This window comes from Akebia trifoliata, chromosome 11 (genome assembly GCF_017979445.1).
Source record: "Akebia trifoliata isolate Shusen 1 chromosome 11, ASM1797944v1, whole genome shotgun sequence".
Taxonomy (NCBI): Eukaryota; Viridiplantae; Streptophyta; class Magnoliopsida; order Ranunculales; family Lardizabalaceae; genus Akebia; species Akebia trifoliata.
In genome coordinates this window covers 13494389-13512470 of record NC_141385.1, presented here as the reverse complement: position 1 = coordinate 13512470, position 18082 = coordinate 13494389, and the positions used below count along the sequence as shown (strand labels likewise).

At 33.7% G+C, this 18082-nt stretch overlaps 2 protein-coding genes across 2 annotated transcripts; one reads left to right on the top strand and one right to left on the bottom strand.

Annotated features, from left to right (window-relative positions):
- Positions 1 to 822: 822 nt before the first annotated feature.
- On the top strand, positions 823 to 1707 carry LOC147390993 (subtilisin-like protease SBT2.5). The gene is made up of 3 exons (XM_086459510.1): positions 823 to 1059; positions 1161 to 1308; positions 1553 to 1707. Exons 1-3 carry the CDS (start codon positions 983 to 985, stop codon positions 1616 to 1618), a joined length of 291 nt encoding a protein of 96 aa, XP_086315636.1. The 5' UTR covers positions 823 to 982; the 3' UTR covers positions 1619 to 1707.
- A 4044-nt stretch (positions 1708 to 5751) lies between these two features.
- LOC147390992 (Pectin lyase-like superfamily protein) lies at positions 5752 to 12446 on the bottom strand. Its single transcript, XM_086457957.1, has 5 exons — positions 11477 to 12446; positions 8871 to 8991; positions 8438 to 8612; positions 8111 to 8181; positions 5752 to 6495 (listed from the first exon to the last, which is right to left on the bottom strand). Exons 1-5 carry the CDS (start codon positions 11813 to 11815, stop codon positions 5852 to 5854), a joined length of 1350 nt encoding a protein of 449 aa, XP_086314083.1. The 5' UTR covers positions 11816 to 12446; the 3' UTR covers positions 5752 to 5851.
- Positions 12447 to 18082: the final 5636 nt, after the last annotated feature.

Sequence of the window (18082 nt, the reverse complement as noted above, 5' to 3'; positions counted from 1 at the left end):
AAACCTCGAAAACTTGACTCAGTCTTCCATTGAGTCAAGTCAACTTTTAAGAGTCATCTCTAATGAATGCATTACATACATATATTAAAATTTTAATATAATTTATATTTATTTATTAATTCAAAAACAAAAGTTAAATATAACAAGATGTAACTCAACTGAGTTCTAATCGAGTCAACTCAAAATTCCATTGAGTTGAGTCAATCATCGTAACCAAGTTCGGATTTGATAGGGATCAGGTTGGTTTAATTCAACTAAATCTGGAAAAAAAAATCAAAAAAAAATATATATCTGAAATTTGTTGGGTATTATACCAATGATGTTTTCGGATTCTTCCCAGAAAGTAGAAACCCATGAAGTACTTCAACCTTCCAAAGAACCCTAACTTTTCTCGAGACTTGAGGATTGAAGAGATAGGAATGTTGAGGTTGCAGTGGAGCAATTAATCAGGAATTCATCGCTAAATTCCTCGATTTGTCAATTTGATAGACTAGTCCCTTATTTGAAGAATTTTTTGAAAAATTATTTCAATTTCTAACAGTGGAGTCAACTCAGCCGAGTTCTGAAGTGACTCTACATATATTATATTTTATTAAATTGTTGACTTTTCTACTCTACCAATGGTATTCAAAAAAAAAATTCTAAGACAAGCCAACTGTCTCATCTTGCTGTCATTATGCTTTTAAACTTCAATGATATGTCATGTAAATATCCTCAGTGTATAAGGGCAGTTGAGTAATTTGAGAAGTGAAATATCTTTCTATAATTAGCTACAAGTAGAGAAAGAAGAGTGAAACTTACAGTTAGCTACAACAAAGAAGAAAAAGCCTTCCAATATTTTGAGTTAAAAGAGAAATATAGACTTTCACTTCATTTCATGTCTATCTACATTGTATAATTATAGCAACAATGTGGGTTTGAAGAGCTGAAAAGCTTTGTTATTTATAAAGAAGAAGAGAAAGAAGAAAGAAGAAAGAAGAACATGGGAAGCAATAGAAGTGAATTATACTATGTTTTCATGAAATACGATCCCGAATATGAGCGTCTTCGAGCTGATCAGTTTGTTCTTCATTTTTCCTTCTTAAATTTTAAATACATTTGATTTTATCTAAATGAGTGATCTAATGCTATATATTTTTATTATTTTGTTTCTATGATAGAAGAAATAAAGGATCACATGAGCTTGATTTGTATCTGAGCAACAAACATGACGAGTTGTTGGGAAGAACACTTGAACCCATGACATACAAGAAGAGAAATTCTTTGGCTATTGTTGATGGGTTTGCTGTAGAAATCACTGATTATCAGGTAATGTTAGATTTCATGTAATTTCAAGTTCAAAATGCACCTTTCCATTTTTTCTTTTAAGAGAACTTATATTGCCACACCAACTTTTGCTAATGCCACACCAAGACGTGTGCTAATTTCATTTACATATGAATTGGGGTGGCATTAGAATCTCTTGTTCTTCACTTGTTGCTTTAATTAAACTTATGAAAGATATATTTGTATTTTTTTTTTTTTTTTTTTTTTTTTTAATTTTTTGAATCAGGCTAAGTTGCTTAGATCTGCAAAAGGAGTGAGAATTGTAGAGAAGAACCAAGAGCTTAATCTATGAGGAAAAAAAAAAAAAAGTGCTTTCTATGTTTATGTAAGAGGGGTAAATTAGGTATTTTACTATGTGTAAATGTATTAAGGTTTACTTTACATTATAAGCTCTATACAGATTGGAGAGGTAGTAATGGTGGGGTGGGGGTCTTCCTGCTACCCTTATTTAATGCCACGTGTCTATTTAAGGAAGTTTTGAGTGGTCTCTCTCTCTCTCTCTCTCTCTCTCTCTCTGTCTCTGACGCACACACTGGATCGAATCCGGATCACTGGTTGATTTGGGACCAATCCACTAAGTATTGGATCAGACCCTAATCGAATCGGGTTTTATCAGATCCAAACATTAGTATTCAAACCCAATTTGACAAAAACCGAATGGGGTTTGAATCGGATCAAATCCGATTTTATATTCAAAGTATAAATGAACTTCATTTATTTAAACATAATATATAACACAATTTACGTAATTTCTCAAATTTTATCATAATAGAGGCCTGTCCAATTGGAACCAATCAGACATGTCAACAAAATCAGATCCTTAGCGGATCAGATTTTTATCATTACCCAAACCCTCAATCCAGCTCCAAAGTTATCAGATCGGAACTGATCGGATTTTGGGGTTGATCCAATCCATTGACAACCCAAGTATTTTACTATTTAAGGAGTGTAAATGGGCCATCATTCCTTGGGTTGTGATTGTGCTTAATTAAGAGGCCCACATTGAACTGAACCCATGGGCTTAATATTGCTTATTTTTATGAACTAAGATAGTTACACTAAGGGACCCTTTTTTAATATAAAAGCCTTTATTATAAGAAATGAAGGAAAAATATTGCAAAACATTGTGAAATACTAGTATATGAAAAATTACATTACAAATTTATAGCTTTTGCACGCATGACTACTGCAAAACTTTGCAGCATTCTTAGTTTTTTATTAAGATATATTCAATTGGCACACTAAATTTTAATTTCAACACACCAATCTTTTTGAAATTGAATGGTTGTGTACATACAGATTGGTGTGTTATAAGTTGATGTGTTAATAGAAACTCTCATCTTTGATACAGCGAAGTTATGTATGATTTCTGGAGGAAACTGATGGGGGCACCATACTTCAATTCCGAGTATGGTCATTAGAAGAATATGTTTTGATTCTGAGTGATGAGAAGAAATATCTCAATATGATTTGATATAGGAAGATTTTATTGCCATGCCAACTTTTGCTAATGCCACCTCAATTCATATGTAAATCACCAAAGAATTAGTAGTACCACACGTCTGGGGTGCCATTAGTAAGTATTGGTGTGGCAATAGAAGCTCTTTTCTACCACTTTAACGGGTTAATAAGGTTAAAAGGCAGTAAGTACGTTTTAAGCGACATGATGAATGGATACAGTAAATCATACGTAGTGTAGTCTGTAGTCTGTACATGATTGACGTGGTAAGAGTACAAAATCATAAAATCTTTTCCTTCGGGATACACATGGGAAAGATCTACGATTCTGTGCCCTTGCCACATCAGACGCATATGAACCGCATATGATTTATCGTGTGCATTCATCATTATTGTAGTTTTAAGGGGGTCATATGAAATGGATCTATTTTTCAACAAAGTCCCGTAGAAAAGGCTGACATGTTTGGTCACATAATACAGTCATCACATGCACTATGTTTGTGTGCATTCACTACCCTCACAGTCTTAACTCTTAAGGGTCAATTTAGATGTTGACAGCCTCCGAGCTGGAAATTAGTCGGATAATATTCACCCGATCCGAATTATTTGACCACGGTACACATTATAATATATGAATAAACCTTATAAGATGATTTTGTTATAAGATCACACCATCTAAAATGAGATTTTGTGACTCCAACATCTATACACTTAGGGTGTGATTTTGTTACTTATGAGATTTATTCATAATTTAATGGCCCTTGAATTATTCTTTACTTATAAACAGACTAGAGTTGGCCGTGCCGGATGGGATTGAGATTAGGGTGGGTCAACAAATATTTAAAAAAAAAAAAAATCAAGTAGATGATCGACTTTCGCAAGTGATAGTTCGGTCATCTTGCATTCAAGCACTTCACCGACCTTCTCCTGTCTTTATGAAAAAGTAAGGGTCAATAAGTTCGGGTTGGTCATGCCTAAATTACATTGACCCTCCTTCATAGAAGTAGGAATAGATCGAGCTAATAGGCCAAAGAGGCGGCCGATTCTATTCCGAAGACGGGGGCTAGAGATCCATTGAGTTGTGCCTATATGACACAAGCATCTTCTTTAAGATTAAGAGGATAAAAGTAAAAATAAAATAAAAATTAGGAGTATTGTTAAAAATAAATTGAGATTAAGGGATAAAAGATATAAATTTTAAAATGAGTTAAGGGAGGAAATATAGTAAATATAGAGTGGGTGAAGAGGAAAATGATAAATTGAACCCCAAAAAATTATAGTTGGATATGATATTTATCTTGACTGGATAAAAGTTGTACTTGATTAATGGCAAAATCTTAAGAGATTGATTATCGATGCATGTGAAAATTCAAATTCGGACAAAAAAAAAAGTGATCAAAATCTAACAACTATGTAGAAGTGTGATCAAAATCTAAAAAAAAAATTTAATTTGCAAAAAGAATCGAATTTTTAAAAAATTATCGATGGAAACCTTTTTTGACCGTTTAACAGCCGAAAATAATTTTCTCTCTCCTCTTGTGCATTTTTAGTAATAAAAAATTCTCTCTTCAATTTTCTCTCCAGTCAAGATCAATATTTCACGATCTTAATCTTGATCATGATCATGATCAAGATATTGAACACGATCACAATCTTGATCAAGATCTTAATTACATCTTAATTTTGATCGTGATCAAGATCTTGATCTTAACCAACGTGATCTTAATATTGATCAAGATTGTGATCGTGATCAAGATTAAAATCATGATTGTGAGATATTAATTTTGATTGGAGAGAGAAAATTTCGATCCTTTAAGGATCGAAATTTTCTCTCCAATTTTTTATTACTAAAAATTAGGGGTGCACATTGGATTGGGTAATCCGAGAACCGAACCAATCCGAAGCATTTTGGATTGGATTGGTTCGGATTGAGCATGGTTTGGTTCGGGTACGGATTGTATATAGAAAAATCCGATTGATTTGGTTCGATTTCGGATTAGGGGTATAATAAAACTGAACCAATCCGAGAACCGAACTAATCCAAAGTATCTATTATAATATATATAACGAAGAAGTAACTCATCAAAGTCTTCAACTTTATCTCCCTATTTTTTTTCTAACAAAAACTCATAAAAAATATACACAAATTTCTCTTTCAACTCTCAAATGAATTAACTCATTTATGGAAAAACATTTGCAAAGAATTTGATTCCTTATTTTTTTTTTATGAGAACCTTTATGCTATGTTTATTAGATGAAATATAGACTTGGATTCATTAATATACCATTTATGGATTAGTTTTCTCACTAACCATCAAAAATACTAATTTTAAAATTGTAAATTTTTTTTTTTTAGTCTCATTAAACTTCCTCTAATTTTTAATTTATATAGATTTCAGTCAAAATTTAATCATAAAATCATTTTCATTTTTAAAATAGGCATTATTTATTATTTGATCCAAAGGATTCCTCTTTTAAAAGAAAAAATACTAGTTTTTCTATTTTGAAAATATGAGAACCGAGAACCGATCCAAACCAATCCGAACCAAGGTTGGTTTAGATTGGTTCAGTTCCAAATTTGTAAAACCGATCATATTTGGTTCGATTCTAATTTTGCCAAAATCCGAACCATGTGCACCCCTACTAAAAATGCACAAGAGGAGAGAAAATTATTTTTAGCTGTTAAACAACCAAAAAAAGATTTCCACCGATAATTTTTAAAAAATTCGATTCTTTTTGCAAATTAATTTGTTTTAATAATTTCCCCATAAATCAATTGCTCCACAAACGATGAATAAAATACCAAAAACCATTTTTATCTATATGCTTTTTCTAAAATGGAGAAAGAGTTGAGGTTGTGATCTTCTGATCAAACTCAGTTGGGCTTGAGATCTGTTACCTTATATGTAATGGTCCTGATCCATCTCTAATCGGACTGCAATAGATAAGAAATTTTTTGGGGCAGACTTGTGACGTAATAATTAATAATTAAAAAATAAAAATTATAAGAGAATTTCAAACTGTTTATCACACCATGAACATGGTTCAAAAGAATACACAACAAACCTTAAAAAGAAACAGAACAAGAACCAGACCCATTAGAGCTTGTCAATTCTGAGCATGGCCATGGGTTCACTTCAAGAGCAGTACCACTAACATCAGAACACTTCCATGGAGAAGATGTTACTGGTCCGGCCACACCGTGAAGCTTAATATTGGAGAGACAAATCCCCGTAAAAGGTGAGTTCTTCAGCCCTTGTATCGACCCCGGTTGCTGAACCTTCTCGCCCCACACATTCCGAATTATAACACCCTTAACGACAGGTAGAGCATTCGGATCAAATTTGTCATCCGGGTGGTCTCCAACATCCCCAGCAATCCGTATTCCTTTCCGAGTATTTTCCATGTACACATTTGAAAATGTAATATTTCTTATTAAACCTCCCCTACCAATGTTTGTCTTCAAATGGATTCCAATGCCCATGTTGAAGAGGTTTATGTGCTCAGCTAAGACGTTCTCTACACCACCAGAGGTTTCACTGCCAATTGCAATTCCTGCAAAAGGAGATGACCCGGTTACTCTCCTGATCGTGATGTCGGAGCTTTTGCGGCCATAATTGATGCCATATTCATCCCATCCACTCTTCACAGCAACCAGATCATCCCCTGTTGCGATATAGCAGTCTTCTATGCAGACGTGAGAGCTGGAATCTGCAATCAGTTGATCATGAATATGCATATTTCAAGTTGTGCATGTTTATTCTAATTCAATTTTTAGAAATAATGCCATAAAAATAAAGAGAGCTTATACTGCCACACCAACGTTTCTTTTTTATAAAATTCCAACCATAAAACAAAAGGAAGCTTATGTTTTTTAATACGACTAAAGATAAAACCGACTCGAATAAAGCAACTCGAAATTCACTTGCTGACGTGGATGTGTGTATGGTACCATAGATCTTTTTTGCTTGTGTATCGCAAAGAAAAGATCTATGGTTCTGAGCACATGCCACGTCGGCAAGTGAATTTTGAGTGGTTTTTTTTTTCGAGTCAGTTTATCGCGACTCTTTTAATATGCACAACCACCATGTCAAATTACCATCAGAGAAGCTCCTTTCTTTCTTTTTCTTTTTTTTCGTTTTCCCCTTCAAGTTTCAAAATCCATTTTGGTGTGGATACATACATATATATATATATATATGGGTCAGGTTCAAGGGCCATATGAGAAAACATATAAGAAAACTTTCGACGGTTAATATAATTTTAAAATATGGGTTAGAAATTTTGGATTGAGCTGATTTTTTGTGAGGATGATCTCTATGATGGGAAGATCATTCAAAAAAAAAAAAATCAGCCCAATCTGAAACTTCTAACCCCATTAAAAGTGATTTAGAATGTGGACCGTCGATTTTTTACTAATTTTTATCACTAATTTGTAAATCACTTTTGATGGATTTAGAGGTTTCTGATTGAGCTGATTTTTTGTGAGGATGATCTTCTCATCATAGTGACCATCCTTGCAAAAAATCAGCTCAATCCAAAACCTCTAACCCTTATTTTGAAAAACGAAAGTTTTCTTACATGTTTTCTCACATGGCCCTTGAACCTGACCCATATATATATATATCCTTATTTGGGGGTGATAATTTTAGAGAGCTTTTATTGCCACACCAACGTTTACTAAGAGCACCCCAAGAGTGTGCTAATTCCTTATAAATATCATGCGAATTGGTGTGCTCTAAGTAAAAGATGATGTGGTAATAGAATCACTCTAATTTTATGATTTGGTGTCATAAAAACATTTGGTTAGGCAATAGAAACTCTCTAAACAAAATGTTTCTGTAAAGCTGCTACTCCCACATAGTGAACATGCCCAACAAAATCTGCATTCTTTCTCATTAATAGGACAATTTGAGTGGACCATAGCCCAAAAATTGTACTAATTAATCAGAACTATTCGATCTTCTGACCACTGCACAATTTTATTGATCATCAAAAAGCCAGCAAAATCTACATTCTTTCTCATTAATAGGACAACTTGAGTGAACCATAGCCCAAAAATTGTACTAATTAATCATAACCATTCGATCTTCTGACCACTGCACAATTTTATTGATCATCAAAAAGCCAGCAATTACTAGGAAAACGAAGACGGTTAAGCCGTGCAATTTTCGTTCCATGCCACCCAAGATGCAGCCCATCTATGATTGATGCACAGATGGATTGGTGAGCATCTTGTTTGCTGGCCAAGAAGATCTTCACAGACACATCTTTGCATAGGAGTTACTATTTGCTATATTTCATGGAATCATTAAATAGTATTTACCTGGATCAATACCATCTGTATTGGGTGAATCAGGAGGAGCCAAAATGGTCACATATCGAATTACAACATTGCTGCAAAGTAGATAAAACTATTAGCACAAATTAATAATACATCCCTGCCCTTTTTCATTACTTTGGCCGGCATTAGATAATATTTCAATCCTGGATTTTTCAACATACGGCAAAAATGTCAATAGTTACTGACAAGTGAGAATCTAAAATTTACCAGAATCTTCTAGAAGAAATTATCAGGATACATTTTACCTCAAAATAAAATGCTAGTTTTGGTATTTTTAATGTATAAAAAAATGTTAGATTCAAGCATTACCTGCAATAAACAGGGTGAATATTCCAGAAGGGAGAGTTCTGAAAGATCACATTGGAAATGATTATGTTTTTGGAATTAATAAACTCAATGAGATTCGGCCTTGTGAAGTGGAGGGATCTCTGCCTCCACATGTTCCACCAGACATCACCCTGGCCATCAATAGTCCCGTTCTCACCTGTGAATGCGTATGGAATGTTAAACAAAACAGCCTACAAATAGCATTATATGTTGTTTCGATCACACACAAGCACCATCATAGAAATGTCCATCACACAAATGCAAGCAATAACAAAATGACGGAAATAGCCTCCCTAATATGTGATATTCTACTGACCAATATGTGATACGAACTAAGCTACTTAATCTGGATTTAAATTTGCCATGTGTGGTAAGGCAACTAAAAAGATTGGAAGACAAAGGAGTTAGAAACCACCTGTGATTATAACATCGTGTAGTCCATCTCCGTGGATAAAACTCATATACCTCCCACCAGGTAGCTCTCTTCCTCTTCCATAAGAAGGTAAAGGATCAATTAAGGGCCAGGTCAATGTGTCCTACACATCAAACAAAGAAGGTTAAATGCACAAAAACACGATAAAGAGAAGAAAAGAAATCCACCAGTTTTACGGTAGTTATCATGATTTGAGAATCAAAGAATATTACAATGGGGATGGGCTTGAATCTCAGTGTTGCTTAACTAGGTCGGTCAAACCTAGTCAAAAGTTTGGTCACCTTAGGATGCAAGTATAACACCTTAGAATCCAAACAATCTCAAACAAAACTACTGATTAAAACAAAAAATCAAATTACCGAAAAATCTTTTAACATCATTCCTTCGTTAAGATGGAATTGAGTGGATGAACAGCAGAAATTCTACTGATTTGCTCAAAATAAAAACTGTATCGGGTTTCTTTAAGTTAATAACCGGCCATAGTATCTGGTGGTCTTGGCATCATGGAATAAATGGATGATAACTTGATTTTTCCATAGAAAATAAGATAAAAACAAATACAATCTCAAGATGTTATCAAACCTTTTTGCATCCATTTAATTTTCTCTTTACTTCTTAACCAAAAAGGTGGTACCATCAGTGGTGCATTGTGCAACCAGCCATTTACATTCTGGTACGAAATTCTTGATATCCACAAGGTCCAATGCTCTTTAGATATTCGAATTGTATAATATCTTGATATCATGTAAATTATTGTTACTGGTCCAGTTTTGACTTCAACAGATGCCCCATTGAGGACCCACAATACAAAGGTGTTGATTATTGAGTGTAAAGGACAATTTTATCAATTCCAAAAGAAACAATTTGCCCCTACTAAGACCGTTAATTAATGAGACACATGGTACTAATAAACATAAAGGAGTTGGTTTTGCAATCCCACTCCCACCTATCCACAGTTGCAACCATAAGTGGTACAAATGTAGTATGTCACAGCAACAAGAAATTGCAAACAGTAACCACACAAGTTTTGAATTAATTTATTAATCAGGTTTGCTTTTGCTAGGTGATCAGGATAATCCAATAAGCATAGTTTTTTTTTTCTCTAAACAACATTAAGTACATTGCAACAAAAATTGATTCAATGGGCCCAACAATTGACATGCAAACTCTTTTGAGCCCACTGACCTATCAATATTAGGCCTACCCTATGGTGGACCTTGAGAACAAAAATAGTCTAACTGGTCATTCTAGCTAGGGAGGGCTATCAATAGATCCAGTCAGGATCAGACCCAGAAACAATCCAATAAAGAATCAGATGGCCTGATCAAATATTTTATTGGATTCAATATGATAATCCAAGTCCAATCTGATAACAGTTGGATCGGATCAAATTCAACTTGATATTAAAAAATATATAAATAAGCATCATTTATTTAACAAAATATATAATATAACTTCTCACATTTCTCAAATTAGGGCCCTATAAGATCGGGGCATGGTTGATCTAGAACCAATCCGATGGTTGCCGAAGCAGATCCTTATCGAAACCCAAATCCTCAATCCAAATCCAAAGTTATAAAATCAAATTTTAGGTCTGGCTGGTCTGATCCATTGACAACCCTAATTGGCTTTGTACATTTTTCATCTATTTCTAGGTTTTTTAGCATTTTTCATAATGGGGTTTGAATTACTCATGGGGCCCACCTTTGATAAGGAAAATATCCAAATTAAACAGCTATAAATTACCAATCGGAGTAATTCAATGTTCCGGTGTCATGACTCATGACACCATTATGGTTTTCTCCGGTGCACGAGCAAGAAGAAGCCAACAATAAACCAATGGACCCATCATGAAGATCTCTAATCCTCAAAAGTTCAGTCCAATCAATTATGCTTAGCTAGTTAGCCATGTGATCATCAATGGATGAGACCCACTTACCATAAGCATCTACTTTCTAGTTACATTGTAGGACACGTCTATTAAATAACACAGATCTATGAGTATGATGACACCTACCTATAATCAAACTCTTCAAGGGTTCAAACTAAAAACATGCCCCTCTTGATGAGCCCCGTCTTCTGTGATAGATTAATAAATAAATAAATGACCTGAATGCCCTTGTCTTCATCCTGCAGTCAAAAACCCTTGATTTTTCATCTTCATAATCTACTTCAAATGTCAAGGCAAGATACGATTTTTGAAAAAATACAAAATGATGAAATTTTGGTTAGAAAACCAAGAAGCCGAAGATGGACGAATTTGAGAGAGACATCAAGTATAAGCTGGACTTAAACCCACGACCTCAAAGTTGCATTGCAATTTGTCATCCAATTGAGCTATGGATCTAAGCCCAAAGGAAGAGATGCAACAAAAAGACCACCCATGTTAATATTACAATCTATTAATTATATGGTTCTGATGGGATCTGATGCATTAGTGCTTGTATCATTTTACCCGAGAAAAATCAAGGGTTTTTTCGCTAGATCTTGAAGAAGAGGGCATTTAGGTCATTCAATATTAGTATGTAACAGAAGACTGAGGTCTTGGGGCATGTATCCAGACCGTTTGATGAGTTGAGAGAGAGAACCTGAGTAGCTCTAATGGTGGCTCCTTTAGCCAAATACAGAGTCATACGGCTTGTGAGATTAAAACTCTCTGTAAGAAAAATTCCTGGAGGTATATAAAGAAGCGTTCCGCCTCTCCTTCTCAGATGTTCAATCCGATATATCGCTTCCCGAAACGCTTTAGTGTTTAATGTACGACCATCACCGACACCTCCGAAATCCGTTATGGATATAACGTCGTTTCGATACGTCATTGGTACCGTCCCGGCGCACGTTACCACTTCACCAAGGACTAACCAGTTTTGCAGGTAAGCCGCCATGGCCAAGAAGTAGAGAACAAACGAGAGAAGAGATCGAAGCATTTTTATTTTAATGGCAGAAACTGAGAATGATATTAACAGATCTGAAGATTATTCGAGGGGAAATGCTTCAAATTAAGCTTTAATGGTGGAAAACAGAGCAAAAAAACAACTAAAAATCACAAATTTCAACAAAAAAAATCGGAATCTAAGGTAGCTGGAAAGAGAAATTAGAAGTTTAGCAGAGAAGACTCCCAACTTCCAAGAAGAAAACTCCAAAAAGACCTTTAATGGCGGATGATTTGCAACAATGAAATAAAAATTCTTAAAAGGGGGTATGATTAAGCGGAGAAACCTCCCTAAAACCAGAGAGAAATGTCCAAAATAATCTCAGACTTGCTTTAAAAACCCTAAAAAGGAGAAAAGAAACTAGTGATGGAGAAATAATCCAAGAAGATAGCTCCAATGGAAGAAGGACATTAATGGTGAAGAATTATAAAATAAAAAATAGGAAAAAAGTGTAAAAAAAAATATTAAAAATTGAAACCACCTTCGAAACAATGATCTTGAATTTGGAAAACCCAACAAGAAGATGAGATTAATTCTGAGAATTAGTCCCAAAGCAGAGCTTTGTCTACAAGCTTTTGTCTCTGAGGTTTCACAGTTGAGAGTGAGAGAGAATGAATTGGAGACTGAACCGAAGAGCGCTTTATTATCTTTCTTTTTTTATTGTCTTTTTTTTTTTTTTTTTGTTTATTCAGACATACCCCTCTACATTTTGATGAATATTTGAGATACCTCTTTGTTTGCAAATTGATGCTATGCTCCTTTGACCTTGGTCTTTTACCGTAACTAATCAAAATGACGTAAATGCACTCTTCTTCGACAATCAAGCAAAAAAAAAGTTATAACTAGTCATCTTCAAGTTCATCAACCTCTACAACAAATTACTTTTTAATCTATTAAACCTCATCTTCAATCCATTGTTTTCAACCTCAACTCAATTCCTTTGTAGAAAATTTTTATATCCAAGTCTAGTCTTATATTGTAAGCATTGAATGAAGTGGAATTAGACAAAATATAGAAGTGAGAGAGTGGCTATTCTACGAATAATTCTGGGAAGCCCTCTTTAGACATCCAAAATGGAAAAAAATATAGAAGCACTTTTGGTCTTGAACCCACAACTACCACACAAATAACTTTGGATTAGAGCTTTCCATCTTGAACTCATATCTCTCAATCTACTTTTATCTTTGAGCCAATTGGAATCGGCACTTTGGAGCTAAAGCCTATTGATGCCACTCCTCAATATCTCGTTCAATCAGAGCTTCTTGTGATTGCCTCCAGACACTCCTCCAGTATGTTCCCATAATCTTATTTAAGACCCAATTTAGTGCATCCTCTCATCTTATTCCTAGTACTTCCACATCAAAGTCCCCTCTCATCTTCAACAATATCCTCCATGTCAACCCCATGAATGCTAAAGGAAGATTGAAATCATTAGTATCTTAAAGGTGAAAATGACGTTGAAAAGAAATTCGAAGGTTGAAGTAGATTAATCTCAAGGTTGAAAATTAGGGTAAAAAATGTTATCCAAGAGTTTGAAGACATCGTAACAAAGTTCGGATTTGATAAATATTCATTTGGAGTTCAATTCAGTTAATCCAAATAAATTTTTGAAAGTTTCGTTAAAAAGATCAGGATATTTTGGGAGAATATCCATATGATAATTTTGGGTTTCTTACTAAACTCAATAACCTTCAACATTTCTAGAAATTATATCTTGTTTGAGATTCAAATATTGAAGAAAATAAAATTTTAGTATGAAGGATAAAAATAATATGTTATTCCACATTTAATCGAATTTTGTGAATTTGTGAAAAAATTCAGAGTAATGATAGGTTTTGTGAAGAAAATCGGGGGGGTTTAGTCAAGTTAAGTTGGAAACAATAGGCTGGAGATGATTGATTTTGAGAATAAAATTCAAGAATTTTCAATTTTTTGGGGGGTGAAGAAGCAAGTAATTAACTTATTTTGCATTAGCCTACTAAAGAAACTAAGGTCAAGGGGGCATGTCATCAGTTTTAAAAACACAGGGGCATAACTCAAATATACACCATACGTGAGGGACATGCGGAAGAGAGCTGTTATTACCACACTAACTTTGACTAATACCACACCAATACCTAAGTGAATAATTGCTCACAGTTGGTGTGGCGTTAGTAAAAGTTGTTGTAGCAATAGTAATTCTCCATGCTAAATTACCTTTTGTCTGCTTCTTTTTTTTTTTTTTTTTTGAATAAAATTAGTTTCCTGAATTATTTATTTTTAAAAGAAAGTATAGTGATGATTAATTTAATAATAGATGCAGTTATGGATATCTTCCAACAAAAATAATTAATAAGGCAGTCTTGCCGTCACCCCGGTTTACTGTCATCCTTAGGCCTCATACCAGTGGATTGTCCTCGAATCAGTGTGAATCTCGAGGACCATGCTCTAAATGAAAATCTAGGGAAAGCTTTTTCTTGGACCAATGGCAAAATAAAAATTGCGACTTGTTGGCAAAATGACAAAAAACAGCTAATAGTTTTTTCTAAAAGACAAATTACTCCCCTTATCCTGTTACCACGTTTCCATTGGTCCACACGCAAAAAGATCTTAGAGTTTGAAACACAAAAAATAGCTAAAAGTAAGATTATAGGAAAAGTCTTGATGGTTGTGTTACATACTCAAAAATATTTTTCGATTTTCTATCTTTATTTTATATAATAAAAGACATTGGTAGGATTCACAGTTGTTACAATTTTGTGAGAGACACAAGTGTCGTTGTTGCTATAAGTGAGTGGGCATAAACATTCTATCCAATTTTAAATTTGTGGGACACTGGGACTCACTTTATTATCTTTATCATCTAATTTACTATATTTTCTCTTTTGTATATTTAACTCATAATTAGTAATTTGGTATACGGCAAAAAATTATTATGGGATTAATTCGAGTACGATTCAGAATATATATTTTGTAGTTCATTTAAAACTTCAGTCAAAAATTCGAAGAACGGCAAAAATCAAATATGAGAATTATTCGGGTACAATTCGACTTCAATACTCTAAAAAACTTTTAAAATTTCGTATGTATACATATTAAAATTTTCATAGTACTCATGTCCAAATATTTAAAAAAACTCTCCTATATTTTTAAGATTTATTATTCTTATATCTTATTTTTCAAAATCACCATCACTACCCTTCATCTTTGAACTCATCTTTGATAAATTAAGAACATAAGATATTTTTATGCATGTATATCAAATACTTAAGCCTTATCACAAAATAATAACACTTAGATACCTTTACACATATTACATTTTAATATTTATTCTAAAATAGTATATATTGACAAAATTTAAAACTAAGAACATATGTTTTTTTCTTATGATTAATCATACTATTAACACAAATCTTCATAATACAAAGCACATACTATCTGAATTAATTGAATTACTAAGACTTGCGTTCAAAAATTCCAAGAAGAGAAAGAAGATTTGAAAAATGAGTGAAAAAACTAATTGTTAATTGATAATCATGAGATTAGATAACAAACAATAATTAATGATTGTTTAATGATGAAACATTTTAGTATAAAGACAGAATAATGAAAATATTATCAAGCGAGATTGAGATAAAAAAATTTATTATAAAAATATGAGTTAATTTTGTTTTTAACCCTCTTTGCAGAAAGTATTTTTGATTTGTTTAATTCGGGACAAGAATAAATTGTGAATGATTCAAAAGGGTTCAAAAGTCGAGAATTTTTACTATGAATTGAATTTTTACTACGAAAGTTTTAATTATTTTATGTATCATTCGAAAACTTCAGGTATAATTCCTGAATTATTCAAAGAATTACTAACTATGCTTTAACTTACTTTATTATTTTTTATCTTTAACCCTCTCAATCTTAAAAATTATAATAATACCCCTCTAAATTTTTTTTTCACTTTTACCCCCATTAACCCTAAAGAGGATATGGCACGGATGAACTCTAGTCTATATAATAAAATACAATTGTAAGTCCCAAAATTAATAAGGGAATAAATACTTCATCCATCCTTTTGTGTGGACCTACTCTATTGTCTTTCCTTTAAATCCCTTCAACTTTATTGTCTTTCCTCTCTCTCCCTCCTTTTTTTCAATAATACCCCTCTAATTACTATTTTTTTTCTTTTTTACCCTTTTTTAAATAATACATCTCCAATTCTATTATTATTCATCTTTTACCCCCTTAACCCCTAAAGAGGATGTCATGTCATGGGAACGGGCACTCTAGTTAACACACCAAATACATATACACACATTTTATTTCAAAAGGAATTGTGTTTTATAAGTAAAAGTTGGTGTGCCAATAGAGTTTCTTAATATTTTTGTTATATAATAAGATTGCTAGGATTGTCAATTGGGCCCAATGGTTGTGCTCTAAAATCGAAATGCAAGACTTAATGTTGAACCCGTAAAATAAAATCAAAGTCTTAATTTTCAAGGTCATAAAATCTAAGTCAAACTAAGGCTTGATAGTATTTAGCCCGACTCGACCTAGCCCACCTATAATAATTGCGGCGTCCTGCCAAACACTAACACAAAAGCCCCATGTCAGATCTCGAGTCACTAGGTAGCGCCTTCAAATTTCGACATAGTCTCATCTATTTATGTTAGCATTCCAAGGCATTCAACATGTACCTAATAAATGACATACATTATCATGCATATATACATACAAAATATAATACTAGTAAAAGTCTATATACATCTAATAACGTACGATAGATCAGAGTGCGGAAGGATAAACATAATACAGGATTATATAAAACTCCTTACTCTAACAAAAGTCTTAACGTTCAGTACAAAATCCATAATATTACCTGGACGAACTAACACCACTAGGGGGTACAGTCCCAATACTCACCAAGTACGGACTCTGATTGTCTATCTAACCTACCAAATAGTCCTCATTCGTGTTCTACAACTGTCTCACCAAGCTCTGGATCTGAAATTATAATGGAGAAGGATATGGTAAGTAACAATAGTTACCCAGTAGGGAAACAAATAATTTCTGCCAATAACCTCTCCTAACATGACCGAATAAACATACTAAATCATTTTAACATATGCAAAGTTTTACAGAAGGAACTACGATTAATTGGTACATATGGCCAGGGATAAGCAATTAAATATTTTAAAACTCACATTACATTATCAGTAGTACTCACTATAATATTTTTTTATACAAATCTAATTGATCAAATGAAAACATTAAACATGCATTTCATTTAATATATCAAAATAAGACAACATATACATAATACACAATAGTGGAGTAGTGGAATTAGAGAGTTGGGATTGACGACTGGATCGCTCCCAGTCGGTACGTGATTGTAACACCCCGGATTTTCAACTCATATCTCGAGGAAAGTAAATGGTGAGATTTGGAGGAAAATATCGAATAAGAGACTTAGAGTAAAATACTCGAATATTGCTATGATTAATTTTGAGGAAAATCGACTTCGCCATTAGATTCAAAAGGATCGGAATATATACATTAGCTTGTAAGCAAGTTCGAATTCGAGTTCGGAGGAAAAAGTTAACAAATCCTCGAATTTCGCATTAAGTGGGATCCAACATAGTGGAATTTCGTTAGAGCGAGAATCGAAAAGATTTGATGATACCATTAGATCCGTAGTGAAAAATTATTCGAAATGGTATATTCGTTTGTCGTTTTCTGAGTCCGAATAGTTAAGTTACGATCGAAACTAGAAATGATGGGGAAATTACACGTATACCCTCAGCCCTCTTATAAAAGAAAACTCACTTTCTTTTATTTCATTTCACTTCTTCACTCTTCTCCAAAGAACTCAACTCAGCCATTTTCTAGACCTAGGGTTTAAACCCATTCCTATCAAGATCTATCCCAATCAAGTCCGAGTTGAACCTCGACGAAGAAGGCAAAGTCGTCGGCATTGTCGAGCTCTACGTCCTCACCCCATCCAACCTCCATTTCCTCTTCTTTTCTCTTGGTCTCCCACAAGAATCAGCAAGTGGGTTTTGTATAATCACTTGGAGCCTCATCCAAATCATAGGAGAGTCGTTGTTGGTCATTAGGAAGCGGGGAGAACACCTTCAAAAAGGGTTTCACAACCAACCACTCCGTTGGCACCCGAGTTCAACCACTTTCAGAACTTCGAACCGCCTAACATTGATCCTTAGTGTTGATTCATCACCATTGGCGTCCACAAACAAGTAAGGGACTTCCGATTCTTATTGGTAACTTTAGATT

Bases quoted from the DNA above. Each gene is read 5' to 3' on its own strand.
- LOC147390993 (XM_086459510.1), top strand. From the start codon at position 983: ATGGGAAGCAATAGAAGTGAATTATACTATGTTTTCATGAAATACGAT. The intron at 1,060-1,160 runs GTTTGTTCTTCA...TTTCTATGATAG, and splicing joins GAGCGTCTTCGAGCTGATCA to AAGAAATAAAGGATCACATG. The intron at 1,309-1,552 runs GTAATGTTAGAT...TTTTTGAATCAG, and splicing joins TAGAAATCACTGATTATCAG to GCTAAGTTGCTTAGATCTGC.
- LOC147390992 (XM_086457957.1), bottom strand. From the start codon at position 11,815: ATGCTTCGATCTCTTCTCTCGTTTGTTCTCTACTTCTTGGCCATGGCG. The intron at 8,182-8,437 runs GTAATGCTTGAA...TCTACTTTGCAG, and splicing joins ATTCACCCTGTTTATTGCAG to CAATGTTGTAATTCGATATG. The intron at 6,496-8,110 runs GTAAATACTATT...AACTGATTGCAG, and splicing joins TACAGATGGTATTGATCCAG to ATTCCAGCTCTCACGTCTGC.